This window comes from Lissotriton vulgaris, unplaced genomic scaffold (assembly GCF_964263255.1).
Source record: "Lissotriton vulgaris unplaced genomic scaffold, aLisVul1.2 SCAFFOLD_689, whole genome shotgun sequence".
NCBI classification, from domain to species: Eukaryota; Metazoa; Chordata; class Amphibia; order Caudata; family Salamandridae; genus Lissotriton; species Lissotriton vulgaris.
The window spans coordinates 556,400-573,113 of NW_028240911.1; the positions used below are offsets into that span (position 1 = coordinate 556,400).

At 45.0% G+C, this 16,714-nt stretch overlaps 1 protein-coding gene across 1 annotated transcript in view; it reads left to right on the forward strand.

Annotated features, from left to right (window-relative positions):
* The window catches only part of LOC147672487 (killer cell lectin-like receptor subfamily F member 1), a 32,479-nt gene extending 21,080 nt beyond the window's left edge, over positions 1–11,399 (forward strand). Inside the window, exon 3 of the mRNA XM_086947999.1 lies at positions 11,252–11,399. Coding sequence (XP_086804125.1) covers positions 11,252–11,399 — 148 coding nt within the window. The remainder of the gene's footprint in view (positions 1–11,251) is intronic.
* The last annotated feature ends 5,315 nt before the right edge of the window (positions 11,400–16,714 follow it).

A 16,714-nucleotide genomic window follows, 5' to 3' on the forward strand; every position in this document is an offset into this window, starting at 1 on the left:
CCACCGAGCACTCCCCTCGTCCCCCTCAGGATGGACTTAGGCCTATGCCCGCTCGATGAGGATCTGGCCCTACGCCCACTGGCCTTCTGGCGTAGACTATGGACAACTCCAGAATTGGCCAGCTATAGAGAAGGACTTCAGGAGGTCCTTGCTATCCCGGGTGCTGGAAAAATTAAATGGCTTAATTCCATCAAACTAGAATTGGAGGCCTTGGGCCTCACAACAATGTGGTCTGATCCTTTGAACACGTGCCATATCCTCTCTAAAAAGGAACTAGTCAAGTCATACCGTGATAGCAAACTTTTCTTGCTACTTAATCAACAAAATCTCGGGACTTTGACAGCTTCCTTTTTGTCCCACAAGGCCAACTACAACATGGAACCAACTCTGGACAAAATGTATCCCTCGGTATTGAGGAAACTATACCTTCAGTGGAGACATGGGTCTCTCCCCATTAGAACTTTTACATCTAAATGGAGTGACGATGCAAGCAGCATTTGTCCAGCATGCAGAATTTCGGATGAAAGTGAACTCCACATCCTTTTTTTCTGCCCTGCCTATCGAGAGATCCGAAGGTACTGGATTGCTCCCCTATGTAGGAATGTGGGGTTTGCGAGGTGTCTGGCCGCCTTCAGAGTCCTAAAAACTGATCTGTCGGACCATATTGTGTTTGCTTTGGCCAAGTACTTGGGCGCTCTCTGGTCTATTAGAAGGAAATGTCTCAAAGCTCAGACTTGACTTTCAGTATACAAGGATTTTTGCTAGAGATGCTTTTATGAATTTTATAACTTGCTGTATAAATTATTTATAATGAACCTGTTTTAATGTGTATTACAAACGTCTTTTATGGTAAAGTTTTACCGAAATAAAGATATTTTGAATTGAATTGATATTACTTGATACACAGTTGTAGTTGGACCCCTCTTAAAATGTTTTTGTGCATAATGTTCTTCTAGGACATGCTGGCTTTGTGATGAAGAGATGGGCACTATAATTCAAATGCTGACAAACTGCAGATCGCTCTGACCTTTTTGTTATCGATTAATAATAAGTCATATATTTGGAAAATCTCTAATTTTCTTAGCGACATGATCATATGCGAAACTGTGATAAATAGTATGTTAATATTTAGTAGAAATCCAAAGAACTTAGGCCATGTTTGGCTAATCTTAATGACTGTCTTCAACAGGGGAACATGAGGATGGTGGTCCAAGAGTGAAACAATTCTCTGGAGGATATTCTTGCGGTCTCACCTATCCACTCAGCTAGATCCATCTCGCTGGCTCCTTGATTCAATGAGTCGCTTCAGCCGGTTTTCCCCTCAACCCTACGCGACGTATTGCTGGCTTGTCTCGGTGGACCTACTGCCGCTAGAGGGTGCGGAGGTCGTCTGAGACTCTGCGCGACATTTGAGCTCTTCTGGGCATTCGAACATCGCGCGCGCGTTCCGACTCCCGAGGCCCTGGTCTCAGGACAGACGCCTGTGTGGTGTAGCGGCTAAAGCGGGTGTTTGGCTGTTTTGCCGCGTTGCTTTCCTTCGCTCCGCCACCTGAATAAGCGGTGAGGGAGTCAGTATTGCGGTTCTTGATGCCTCGTTAGAGGTCCAGTACTGGCCTGCCTTTGGCAATACAGGGGACTAGGCCCAGACCGGCGAGCGCCCCTCTGACACAGGGGTGTGTGTGTTGAATTGGCTGCCAGCAGAGTTGTCCCCTGGGGCTCAGGCTGCCCTCGATTGCGGTTTGGTGACTGCCAGTGCATTTAGCTGACACCCGGCTGTCCTAAATTATTGGGCCCCACCAGCGGCCTTTGCAGTGCCCTTTGCAGATCATGTCCGGCCTAACCGGCTGCGTGTGTGCCTACCTACCCTTGTCCTAGTGTTATAATGAGTGTGGGCATAGGGCCTTAATTTATCGCCTGCTAGGTCCAAAAAAACAATTTAGTCATCAATTTATAGAAGTTATTGCATCTCATGTCATTTTGATTATCATGGGAAACCCATCAAGACTTAGAGGTCTCACAGCTTATGACTGATTTTTCTGCAATTGGTTTAACTCAGAAAAATCATAGGCCCCACTAATGTTGCTGGGTATAATTTGGATTTGATTTTTACACATTCATTTTTTCTAATGTGTGATACCCCTTAACAGCTTCCTTGGTCGGATCATGCCATCATCTATTTTCTGATTCCACATTTAAATAGGCTTAACACTGGAATTTTTCAGAGACTAGGACTGAGATATATAATCCCCTCTTATTGTCCAAGGGGACTGATGTAGAGGTAGGGTTGTTACAATATCAGAACTCATAAACTCCATTCTGGATGTAGTATTCATCGATTTATTTTAAGCGAAAATTTATTGTACAGTCATATATTAGTTGTATTTAATTGAACATGAATGAATACAAATAAAAGTCATTAACACTTTCATTGAAAAAGTGCATTCCCCGCAGTTTACATCTGAATTGAGAGCAGAAAAAACCTTTAGTAAACAGCAAGAGAGACAATTCTGGCATACAAAGAGCTCAGCTTCCAAAGAATCTTATAGGAATGCTTTGACTAGATATCATCATAATCTTAAAAGAGCAAGACATCTCTATATATCTAACTTGCAGCCCGTCCCGACGTTGTCCGGGTATGGGCCAGTAGTGTATTGTTTTGTAGGATTTCGTTTTGATAGCATTTCTTATATGTGAAAGGCCTGTGAAAAGCTCCGATTTACTGTGCACTGCTGATGCACTTAAGAGTGCGCGTTCAGTAGTGTGTGAACTTGAGTTTCCCTACTTTACTTTTCCTTGCAATATTATAAAGCGCAAACTCGACAACATGGCATGAGCACAATTTACATTACAGAAGAACACATTCATTTGTGGAAGGCACGGGGAGACAGAGCGATTTGCCTGGAATAACAGGATGTTGAGCTGATGCCGCGATTCGAACGTAGCGCCCCAGCTCTAAAGTTCGCAATTCTAGAACGTGTGGCGCCAGGTGAGTCTAAAAGTGTATGTTGGTGCTGGCCATCAATGAGAGAGACTTGTGCATTTTTCAAATGGGTGGTGAAAAAATATGAGTATGTTGCTGGAGATGTGGGTTGCCGTGCCACCAATGTACTTACCGGGGTAGGGTAAATACCCATTATTCTGCAAATTTCTTTCCGCATACCATCACTCCGCACACTTTCATTACGAAAGTACAATGACTCCCCAATGCCATTATAACGCATGGCATTACATTTTATATGCTTTTACCATGCATACATTTACAACTAAATTCGTTGTAAATGCAGGAATTGTAAAAGCATGTATTTTTTACGTTTGGATAAGGTAAGTATGGGTATAGGGGTATATGTTTTGGGGTACTGAGGTATATGTTTTGGGGTGTTTGGGTATTTTAAGGGTCCAAATCTAGTTTTCGGTTATGGGGTACTGGGGTAGTTTTAGGGTTTAGGGATAGGTATGGGTTTTGGGGTACAGGGGTATTTTTAGGGTTCAGGTGTAGGTTTGGGTTTTGGGGTACAGGGTATTTTAAGGGTTCAGGGCTAGGTTTGGGTTTTGGGGTACAGGGGTGTTTTAGGGTTCAGGGGTAGGTTTGGGTTTTGGGGTACAGGGGTATTTTTAGGGTTCAGGGCTAGGTTTGGGTTTTGGGGTACAGGGGTATTTTTGGGTTCAGGGTAGGTTTGGGTTTTAAGGTACAGGGGTATTTACAGGGTTCAGGGCTAGGTTGGGGTTTTGGGGTAGAGGGGTATTTTTAGGGTTTAGGGATAGGTTTGGGTTTTCGGGTACAGGGTATATTTAAAGGGTTAGAAGGGTTAGTGTTTAAGGGTGTTGGGGTATTTTAAGGGGTAAGGGTGGGTTATAATTATGGGGTACAGGGGTATTTAAAGGGAGCAGGGTGGGATTAGTTTTTAAGGTGTAAAGGATAATAAAATAAAATAATAAATAAAAATAATATAAACAATGCAATTTAAAAGAATAAATGTTTCATTAAATTAAAAAATGTGTATATATATATACATATACATATATATATATATATATATATATATATATATATATATATATATATATATATATATATATGTATATATATGTATATGTATAAATACACATATATACAAACATATATTTGATGTTTTAATAATGTACTTTTACAATATATATGACTTTACCACACATGCATTTGCGTTACAAAGTCATATGTGTTGTAAAAGTTTTAGAAATGATGTTTTTGCGGAGTAATAGTCCTGCGTTATAAAAAATGTGGAATGATGGTATGCGGGATGTTGGTTTGCGGAATATCATCCCATATTCCCAGGGGAGGGATAATCCCTTTCTTGCTATTTCTGTGAAGGCGGGCCTTGTGTCCGGATATGCGTGGCGCGAGGCCTGTGAGCAACAGAAATGGAAAATCTCCAGTGTGCGCTTCAGGCGTCACCGGAAGTTAAGGCGAGATTACATTTCCTGCACAATGGCCCTTGTTTGCGCTCCTTCAGGCCCTTGGGAATAGCGCCATGCCTGACCTCCATACAGTAAAGCAGGTGCATGTCACTGGGAGCGCGGGGCAAGCACAACCAGAGCTGGAATGTACAGAACACGGGAAGAAAAAACAATGAAATATTGGGCACAACGCTCGTTTTCTATTTTCCATATTCCCGCGCCCCGAACATGCCCACGCCCCCAGCACATGCCTACAGCACATGATATGAAACATGGCTTGAAGGGCGGAACGTACCACATGCCCCCAGCATTTGTCACGCCCCAGCACCCGCCCACAGCACAACGCAGACATGCCCACAAGGGACTACTTTGCTGGCACGGTTCTTTTACCTTTTAAATGTATATGGTGGGCGTCTGCATAGCCTATGTCCTTATGCTGCAACAGCCGTTTCCAACGCTGTATTGGGTGTTGTGATTGGTGCTGTGGTTCCTGAGATTACCCGCCTCAAAGGTTTGGGCTCTCTCTTTAATATATTGGTATAGATTAAAGATCGAGGGGCTTTCTGTGTACCCTTGAGGAACGCGATTCCAAACGTAGACATGGTCGTCGAATTTGAAAGGAAAATGATATTTGCTATCTGGATGTAATGGGATGGAAAAGAAGGTGTGACACAAGTCAATTACAGTGAACCATCCAGCTCCCCACGGTATCTGAAATAGAATCACTGCAGGGTTTGGCACTACTGGAAAGCATGGGACAACAATCTTATTAATTTTGCGGAGGTCCTGTACAACCCTATACTTCCCGCTCGGTTTCTTTATGCCAATTATCGGTGAATTACATGGACTGCTCATTATTTCTCGGATAATGCCTGTCTCAGAAAATTGTTTTATTTCTTCTTCAACACCTGCTTTTATTTCTGGGCTCATTCTGTACTGTCGAATGATTGGGTATTCTGCACCTTCTTTCACCATTACTTTGATTGGGTCAACATTTGCCATTAAACCTACATCTTTCCCTGTAAAATCCCACACAACTGGATCTACGGTATGTTTCAGTTCATTTGGTATGTCCTCTATGGTCAGCTTTTTATTTTCTGTTTCTCGTTTTGCTAACATCAATTTATAGACTCCATCTTCGTCTGGTGTTTGGATTTCTTCATCACTTGGGGTACAGAAAATAGTGCAGTTCATTTTGCACAACAGATCTCTACCCAGCAGGTTCACTGGGCTAGAGTCACACACGACAAAGTAGTAGTAAGGGATCCCAGGGGGGGGGGATTGTGTATCATCGACCAACGATGGTGGTGCTGGATGATTATCTGCGGTACTGCTGATTGGTTGGTTACCTGCAGAGTACTGCTGGTTGGTTGGTTACCTGCAGGTAACTACCCAACCAGCAGTACTGCAGATAATCATCCATCACCACCATTGTTGGTCGCTGATGATACACAATTCCCCCTCCCTGGGATCCCTTACTACTACCGTAAGCCAGTACCCTTCTGAGCTTTGCTCCACTCCTCTATTACATTCCTAGGCATTTCCTGATTAAAACTTATCATGCCTTTCTTTTTTAGAGCAAGCATCTTTCTGAGCTATGCTCCACTTTCCCCACCAGCTTTCAGACATTTTCCTTTTATCACACGCGATGGAGGCTTCCACTCTGTGTGCCTCTTAATGCCCACACCGATGGTATACTGACCGTCCGAACGATTCCATCGATCGCTCATTCTATCTTTTCATATTTACTTAATCCGCCCCGAAAGCACTCCTATCGCTTTCTGTCCCTGTGAGACCGCCGTACTGGCTTCTCTTGCTGTTGCCTAGCTACTGCTAGCCTCGACCACTCCGGAAGATGCAGACTGTTATATGGCCTGCCGGTACCGCACCAGTGTAGCGGAGACACCAGAGAGGCGCGTAGGTAATCCACCTCCCAGCATTTGTCACGCCCCCAGCACCCGCCCACAGCACAATGCAGACACGCCCACAAGGGACTACTTTGCTGGCACGGTTCTTTTATCTTTTCAATGTATATGGTGGGCGTCTGCATAGCCTATGTCCTTCTGCTGCAACTGTCCTTTCCAACGCTGTATTGGGTGTTGTGATTGGTGCTGTCGTTCCTGAGATTACCCACCTCAAAGGTTTGGGCTCTCTCCTTATTATATTGGTATAGATTAAAGATCAAGGGGCTTTCTGTGTACCCTTGAGGAACGCGATTCCAAACGTAGACATGGTCGTCGAATTTGAAAGGAAAATTATATTTGCTATCTGGATGTAATGGGATGGAAAAGAAGGTGTGACACAAGTCAATTACAGTGAACCATCCAGCTCCCCACGGTATCTGAAATAGAATCACTGCAGGGTTTGGCACTACTGGACAGCATGGGACAACAATCTTATTAATTTTGCGGAGGTCCTGTACAACCCTATACTTCCCGCTCGGTTTCTTTATGCCAATTATCGGTGAATTACATGGACTGCTCATTATTTCTCGGATAATGCCTTTCTCAGCCAATTGTTTTATTTCTTCTTCAACACCTGCTTTTATTTCTGGGCTCATTCTGTACTGTCGAATGTTTGGGTATTCTGCACCTTCTTTCACCATTACTTTGATTGGGTCAACATTTGCCATTAAACCTACATCTTTCCCTGTAAAATCCCACACAACAGGATCTACGGTATGTTTCAGTTCATTTGGTATGTCCTCTATGGTCAGCTTTTTATTTTCTGTTTCTCGTTTTGCTAACATCAATTTATAGACTCCATCTTCGTCTGGTGTTTGGATTTCTACACCACTTGGGGTACAGAAAATAGTGCAGTTCATTTTGCACAACAGATCTCTACCCAGCAGGTTCACTGGGCTAGAGTCACACATGACAAAGTAGTAGTAAGGGATCCCAGGGGGGGGGGATTGTGTATCATCGACCAACGATGGTGGTGCTGGATGATTATCTGCGGTACTGCTGATTGGTTGGTTACCTGCAGAGTACTGTTGGTTGGTTGGTTACCTGCAGGTAACTACCCAACCAGCAGTACTGCAGATAATCATCCATCACCACCATTGTTGGTCGCTGATGATACACAATTCCCCCTCCCTGGGATCCCTTACTACTACCGTAAGCCAGTACCCTTCTGAGCTTTGCTCCACTCCTCTATTACATTCCTAGGCATTTCCCGATTAAAACTTATCATGCCTTTCTTTTTTAGAGCAAGCATCTTTCTGAGCTATGCTGCACTTTCCCCACCAGCTTTCAGACATTTTCCTTTTATCACACGCGATGGAGGCTTCCACTCTGTGTGCCTCTTAATGCCCACACCGATGGTATACTGACCGTCCGAACGATTCCATCGATCGCTCATTCTATCTTTTCATATTTACTTAAACCGCCCCGAAAGCACTCCTAGCGCTTTCTGTCCCTGTGAGACCGCCGTACTGGCTTCTCTTGCTGTTGCCTAGCTACTGCTAGCCTCGACCACTCCGGAAGATGCAGACTGTTATATGGCCTGCCGGTACCGCACCAGTGTAGCGGAGACACCAGAGAGGCGCGTAGGTAATCCACCTCCCAGCATTTGTCACGCCCCCAGCACCCGCCCACAGCACAACGCAGACACGCCCACAAGGGACTACTTTGCTGGCACGGTTCTTTTACCTTTTCAATGTATATGGTGGGCGTCTGCATAGCCTATGTCCTTCTGCTGCAACTGTCCTTTCCAACGCTGTATTGGGTGTTGTGATTGGTGCTGTGGTTCCTGAGATTACCCGCCTCAAATGTTTGGGCTCTCTCCTTATTATATTGGTATAGATTAAAGATCAAGGGGCTTTCTGTGTACCCTTGAGGAACGCGATTCCAAACGTAGACATGGTCGTCGAATTTGAAAGGAAAATGATATTTGCTATCTGGATGTAATGGGATGGAAAAGAAGGCGTGACACAAGTCAATTACAGTGAACCATCCAGCTCCCCACGGTATCTGAAATAGAATCACTGCAGGGTTTGGCACTACTGGACAGCATGGGACAACAATCTTATTAATTTTGTGGAGGTCCTGTACAACCCTATACTTCCCGCTCGGTTTCTTTATGCCAATTATCGGTGAATTACATGGACTGCTCATTATTTCTCGGATAATGCCTGTCTCAGCCAATTGTTTTATTTCTTCTTCAACACCTGCTTTTATTTCTGGGCTCATTCTGTACTGTCGAATGTTTGGGTATTCTGCACCTTCTTTCACCATTACTTTGATTAGGTCAACATTTGCCATTAAACCTACATCTTTCCCTGTAAAATCCCACACAACAGGATCTACGGTATGTTTCAGTTCATTTGGTATGTCCACTATGGTCAGCTTTTTATTTTCTGTTTCTCGTTTTGCTAACATCATTTTATAGACTCCATCTTCGTCTGGTGTTTGGATTTCTACACCACTTGGGGTACAGAAAATAGTGCAGTTCATTTTGCACAACAGATCTCTACCCAGCAGGTTCACTGGGCTAGAGTCACACACGACAAAGTAGTAGTAAGGGATCCCAGGGGGGGGGGGATTGTGTATCAGCGACCAACGATGGTGGTGCTGGATGATTATCTGCGGTACTGCTGATTGGTTGGTTACCTGCAGAGTTCTGCTGGTTGGTTGGTTACCTGCAGGTAACTACCCAACCAGCAGTACTGCAGATAATCATCCCTCACCACCATTGATGGTCGCTGATGATACACAATCCCCCCTCCCTGGGATCCTTTACTACTACCGTAAGCCAGTACCCTTCTGAGCTTTGCTCCACTCCTCTATTACTTTCCTAGGCATTTCCCGATTGAAACTTATCATGCCTTTCTTTTTTAGAGCAAGCATCTTTCTGAGCTAATCTCCACTTTCCCCACCAGCTTTCAGACATTTTCCTTTTATCACACGCGATGGAGGCTTCCACTCTGTGTGCCTCTTAATGCCCACACCGATGGTATACTGACCGTCCGAACGATTCCATCGATCGCTCATTCTATCTTTTCATAATTAGTTAATCCGCCCCGAAAGCACTCCTAGCGCTTTCTGTCCCTGTGAGACCGCCGTACTGGCGTCTCTTGCTGATGCCTAGCTACCTCTAGCCTCGCCCACTCCGGAAGATGCGGACTGTTATATTGCCTGCCGGCACCGCACCAGTGTAGCGGGGACACCAGAGAGGCGCGTAGGTAATACACCTCTGAGCTTTAGCGAAACTGTAAGTAATACTTATCGCTTTACATCGCACTCGCTTTAAAACACCAGCGAGTTTACTTGAGTAACGGCGCTGCTCCACGCACAAGCCTATTCTTTGGCATTGTTACTTGTGCTTATCCCGATCGACTTTTTTGTCTTACACTGTACTCATATACGACAGAGTACGTTTCTCCACTGAACAAGCTTTCCCTCTGCCCCCTCGAAGCATCTGAGACACGCAATAGGAGTAAGATCTCTCTCCCCGTGACTTTGTGTTTTGTTGTGTGTTATAATTCTAAATGCATGCATTTAATTTCAGCTCACGACAGTGTTTGTGAGTTCTGATAGTCACCCAACCTATAATTGGTGTGCGAGTGACCGATATAAAATATGTTTACAGCCACCATAGGCACCGCTATTGATCAGTGTGTCTGAGTGAGCCAACATAAATGGCTATAATATAGCACTATGGAGCATTACTAGTATGTGACCCAGCACCATATCATCAGAATACAAGCAAGTATTCACTCTAGGCACTAGATTTATTTATTGTCTGTTAGGAATGGGATTGGCATGAAGCATGCAGACACGTGAGAGTTGACACTACGTTACAGGCACGTAATCTGTTTGTTTGTGACTGTTTTTCATTTCTTCCTCCCACAGGTCTTGCTTTTTCTCGCCTATTTTAGGTTTGAGTTGTTGACTACTGCCGATTTTTGCAGTTAGGCCACAGGAATCTCGGACTGGATGTGAAGACGAAAACCTGGGATTTACCTTTTAAAGGTTGAAACTTGTAGACCACTCACATAGATACTCACGGTCATTATCACCCATCAGTATCTCCTCACTGTTTTTAATATTGTCCAGTAGCTTGCGAATGAAATTTTTTCAAACAAGTTATACCAGGACAATTTTTAACACCACTTTATTTGCACTATTCACTCAAAAAACCAGCTCCACTGTAGTTCAGGTGTCGCAGCACACCCTGATGGCATTCGGCCGTCAAGGTGGAACACCGATGATGAATCATGTCACCAACCAGGTTGGTGAGTGAGGGGTTTTTAGAAAAATGATAGTATCCCTTTTGTTCCCTGACATCCCATTCAGGACCTTTTTCAAGGTCCTTGTGGTGATACTCCTCCTTTTGTTAACTGTCCATGTCCATGGGCAAGGCTAGTCCCACTTCCAGTATGTATATATATTTCATAATATTGCCCAGTCTTTACTGATTTCCACATTTTTACTCTATAAACTAATATGTAATTTATTGTTTGTAAAACGGATTTGGCTTGCCCTTTTTCTGCATCAGAACAAGCTGTCCGTCCCTTCTTGCTTTCTACTCCGAGGCTGTGGAATGTTCTTTCTTGTGCCATCAGACACAGATGAAAATTTCCTTTTGCCACTTTCTCAAATTGAGCTTATTTTGTTCCAAGCATTAGTGATATAGCTGTGAGGTTTCATTGTGGATGAATTTCTAAAAGGAAATTATATTTGTTGTGATTGAAAGTCCAATATAGGGAAGAGTTCGAAAATGTAAGCATGTTCTGCAAAATTAAACCTTGCTGCTCAGCAACTACAGCATTTGGTAATCCTGCTTGCCAGTTCATCTGTTTCTTTTTCTCTGACAGCATTCCAGTGAATACCCACAAACCTGGACACGACTGTGGGTTCTACTCTCACAAAACGATCACCGCTTTGAACTGCAGCTTCGCCGTCGAGTGGATCTGCCAGAAAGAGGGGATCCTGTTCGACAAGAGGTGTTTCGTCACCAGCTAGTAATCCAAAAACCAGAGCAGAAAGTCCTACTGAATTGTGTCTATTTCTCTTTGAAATAAAATAGACACGTGTAGGTTTTGTTTGCAGAAACTCTGCCTTGAGATGTAACGCCAAGCCTGTGATTGCGATTTTGGAAAAAATAAAATCTCTATTATAATCATATTAAAAATTGATGGTAAACTTAATTGTTGTGTGTGTGGCCATTAGACCAGCCCTTCACAGGGTCAAACTTCCTTATTAAAACATAATCGCTCATACTCCCTTCCTTAAAACATATCCTACATACCAATAACACTCATTCTAGTAATTTTATCTCCACGTAGGTGCTCATCACAAGTGTCTGTCATATGCACTTTAGATTTCTACTACTCCATAAAACATGTAAGGCAACCATTAGAGTAAAGCATTTCAGATTACACTACTCCACCACGGGAAGAGTTAAAAACAGACCCCTTGCCACAAAATGTAAATCGGGTGTTCAGGGCTAAATGGAGCAAATAGTCATTGCATAGGTGAGTGGGCTCCAGGAATCAAAACAATGCCTGCAGAGAATGACTGAAATGAAAGGGCATGTGCATTCTATTGGAAAGGTGCACTTGCACCCCAAATATTCTGTGCCAATAATTGAACATGACTGTTGTAAACACATCACATGCATGTATTTCTGAATAGTGCACCTTTCCACACAACATCTAACATGGGCTTCAGCTCTGCAGTATGATGCCTTTTGACCTAATAGACTACAACAACAAACATAATATCATGAACAAAACATAGTGCGCTGGCGTACACAGCCAGATAGAGTTTAATGAAAAACACAGAATTTAAAGTAAGGCCCACCCAGCACTTGATAGTGCACAAAATGCATCTGCGTGGTGTAGCTGAGCTTCGGAATGTGATACAACCTTTTAAACTCCTGCTGCATAAGTATGGCTGCAATTCGGCATCTTTTCTAAACACGAAGCATCCAATTACACCGGTGGTTTGCACACTTCCTAAAATCCATGAACATTAAACTAGCCCTCCGAGAAGACCAATACTGTAAGGTTTTGGTTCTATTTTTGAACCTCTCTGTCAATTCCTAGATATATTTGGGAAATCATTTGACCCCTTTCACATGCTTATTTGTACACAACAGCATGGATTTTTCCAGGGAAGTTGAGCGACTCTCATTAGTGAGTCAAAAACAACTACTAGGGACCATGGCCATACAGGCGCTTTATACCAATAATCAACACCTCCAACATTATGTGTGGACAGTGGAGAAGCCTGGCTCAATGGTTAGAGCGGCAGACCCTGATGCAGAGGTCTGGTCTGGGACCAGGGTTCAATTCCTGCCTAGGCGGCTCTTGGACTCAATCTCCCCGGACCTGTTAATTCTCGCCTCAGTGCCTACTCTAATCAGGGGTCCCATTCTGTGACTCTGGGCAATAGCTTGCTTAATCTCCACAACAGCCCAAGCAGCGCTGGGATGCCTGGCTTCACCTTGCGGGTGCCCTGGAGTGGGCACTTGCCAGGAAGGGTTCCACAGCGGTATGAATATAGCACTACGAGACCTCAGGGTAGAAGTGCGCTATATAAATACAAACACATTTACATTTACAGTGAGCTCCTGGCCTGAGAGCTCCTGAATGAGTCTGGCGTGTGGGAGGCCCCCTCATTTTATGTTTTGTTATACCACTGGAGCTCTTACTAGAGAATACCTGAAGTTGGCATGTTTCTAGACCGAGAATGATGTGCTAGAGGGTTGTAACAGAGGTTGAGAGATGATGGAGAATCCGAGCATTGGCCATAGGTGCCTGGCATCTAGAACTCTCCACCCCCTCTGAAAAATCCCTGTGCAAGGGAAGGAAAGTCAGAAGACTCTTGATGTGGGAGGCTACGACAGTTGGAAGATGTACACCTGGAGGAAGAAGCCACCTGATGCCCTACAAGGATGGACCAAGAACTTTGACTTCATCTGACCCCCAGGACTAGGGTGGGTCTCAAAAAGCAGTGGTGCTGGCCTCTCTATGCCACCTAAGGACCAGTTGGGAGAAAGCAACTAGAGTGTCCTGCACCCCTGGGTGCCAATCTAGAAGGCAGCAGGCTCTGAGTCCTTGGGAGTTAGGCATGGGTGCTCTGCTGGCTTGTTGTAAGATATGAAAGTATACAAAAGGTGGTGGATGGATTGCTTTAATTAATCTCAACCATTGGTAATTACTCGGGCCACATCCCAGTCCGTCATCATTTTGCGCACCATTCCACCTCAGTTTGGACCCAGCTATATATAAATCAATCATGACCCTGATCCAATGGGAGCAGTCCAGCCAAAACTGCCAAGCCAGGCCCTCTGAAACCACTCCCAGGATGCTTGTTATGAAGCAAGGAGGACCTGATCTGGGAGGTCGAGGTCGAGGTGGACTGGTCCCAGGGGGATCAGGGTACAGACTGATTTGCATTTGGCTGGGTCCAAGATGTAATGGCATGGTGAGTAAAACAACTATAGATTTAGATTCAGATCTCTGTACTGGCGGCGAATGTTTGGCATTGTTCAGCATTCCGTTGATCAATTGTTCTTTTTGCATTTGTCACCCTAAGGGGGACAGATATGCCCAGATGAGGGTCCGTGCCAGCCATGCTACTGGAGTCAAGCTAGTATGCTGACCATCAACTGTTCTTTTAGCAATTGGCTCGCTGTCAGAGAGGTATCAAGAGCAACGCAGAGAACAGGCCTGGCACAGGGAGTCCTTACAGACCCTGAGCACTGCAAACATTTAAAGGCAAGAAGGCCTTAAGAAGCTGCCCCTGCTAGCTAGGGCTGCGTACCAGGAGAAAAATGATCCCAAGAAGAAGAAAATTGGCCCAGCGCTGCCCGAGATATGAAACATTGTCCCCCTCTCAAGCCCTCTGCGACTCCCTAGCCTCATTCTTCCACAACAAAATTGTCGACATCCACAACAGCTTTGACAACCGACCCGATGACCAACCCACCCAACCCCCTGCAGGACCCCCACCCCCCCTGAACATCCTCAATGACTGGAAGCCAATCTCCACTGAGGACACCACCCGTCTGATGAACTCCATCCACTCAGGATCCCCCACAGACCCATGCCCTCACCACATCTTTAACAAAGCAGACTCCATTATAGCACCGCACCTCCGAGACGTCATGAACTGCTCCCTCAACTCTGCAACCTTCCCTGAAAGCTGGAAACATGCCGAACTCAGCGCCCTCCTGAAGAAACCCACAGCTGACCCCACCGAACTCAAAAACTACCGCCCCATCTCGCTCCTTCCATTCCCGTCCAAAGTCATCGAGAAAGCAGTCAACAACCAGCTCGCTACATTCCTCGAAACCAACAAATCCCTCGACTCCTCACAGTCCGGCTTCAGAGCCAAGCACAGCACTGAAACCGCCCTCATCGCTGCAACAGACGACATTCGAACTCTACTGGACAATAGAGACACAGTCGCCCTCATCCTCCTCGACCTCTCCGCAGCCTTCGACACGGTCTGTCATAGCACCCTTTTACAACGCCTCAGAAACATCGGAATCCAAGGAAGAGCACTGGAATGGATCACCTCGTTCCTCACCGGAAGAACCCAGAGAGTCCGCCTTCCACCATTCAAGTCAGAGGCCACTGAAGTCATCTGCGGCGTACCACAAGGATCTTCACTCAGCCCCACCCTCTTCAACGTATACATGAGCCCCCTCGCAGCCATCGCACGCCAACATAACCTCAACATCATCTCCTACGCTGATGACACTCAACTGATCCTCTCACTCACCAAAGACCCTAACATCGCCAAAACCAACCTGCATGAAGGAATGAAAGAAGTAGCCGAATGGATGAAGCATAGCCGTCTGAAACTGAACTCAGACAAAACAGAAGTCCTCATCCTAGGCACCTCCCCCTCCGCCTGGGATGACTCTTGGTGGCCAGAGGCCCTTGGAAAAGCACCCATCCCGACGGACCACGCACGGAACCTGGGTGTCATCCTGGATTCCTCACTCTCGATGAACAGACAAGTCAACGCCGTCTTTTCATCTTGCTTCAACATTCTTCGCATGCTCAAAAAAACATTTCGTTGGATCCCCACAGAAACTAGAAAAACAGTCACCCACGCTCTGGTCACGAGCCGTCTGGACTACGGAAACACCCTCTACGCCGGTACCACCGCAAAACTCCAGAAAAAACTCCAACGCATCCAGAACGCTTCAGCCAGGCTAATACTAGACATCCCGCGTAAAGACCACATCTCTGGACACCTGAAAAACCTCCACTGGCTCCCCGTCAATAAAAGGATTACTTTCCGGCTCCTAACCCACGCACACAAAGCGCTCTACGAAATCGGACCCGAATGCCTCAACACAAGACTGTCCTTCTACACCCCCACCCGCCAGCTACGATCCGCCAACCAAGCCCTTGCCACTGTACCTCGCATCAACAAATCCACCATGGGAGGTAGATCCTTCTCCTACCTGGCAGCTAAAACCTGGAACTCACTTCCCACTCACCTTCGCCTTACTCAGAACCACCTAGCATTCAGAAAGCAACTTAAAACGTGGATATTTCACAAGTAATTCCCCACCCCTCTCCAAGTGCCTTGAGACCCTTTGGGTATGTAGCGCGCTATATAAATTTATTGACTTGACTTGACTCTGTGGCATTTTTAGGAAATAACCCGGGGGTAAGCAAGGGCCAGAGGGTTGGAGCATTTTGGATCTGACATCTATGGCAAGTTTTTTCCCAACTTTGTACCTTCAATCCTCCTGTATTTGCTAACTTCGTTTTTGTTGGCCTTAGCACGCTGCACCCTTTACCACAACTAACCAGTATTAAAGTGCTTATGCTCTCTTTAAAATATGGTGACATTGGCTTCCTCCCAATTGGTGCATTTTATTTACTTGGAAGTTCCTTGTAAAGTGGTACTAACTTTTAAATTGTACATGTCTTGGAAGTGAAAAACTCTTACATTTGTTGTTACTACAGCAAGGCCTGTCCCTCCAAAAATATAACATTGTGTTATCTTATTACATTTATTAAGTGATAGCTTTCATTTAGGAGAAGGTAGAATTGTTGAGTGTGGTCTCTAAATAATTGTAATTTAAAACCCTCTTTGATGGTAAAGTTTAATTTTAACTCACAATTCTGAAAACACCAATTTTAGAACGTTGGCATTTTCTGGCCTAACCATATGATGCCTGCTGCCTGTATCCTGGATCACATGACTAAGTGTAGCTGGCAGTTGGTGTTTGTGTATTTCTCCCAGACAGTGAGACAAAGATGGAATAGGTGTTGGCAGGATGGACCATCACTAAGTCGATAGGG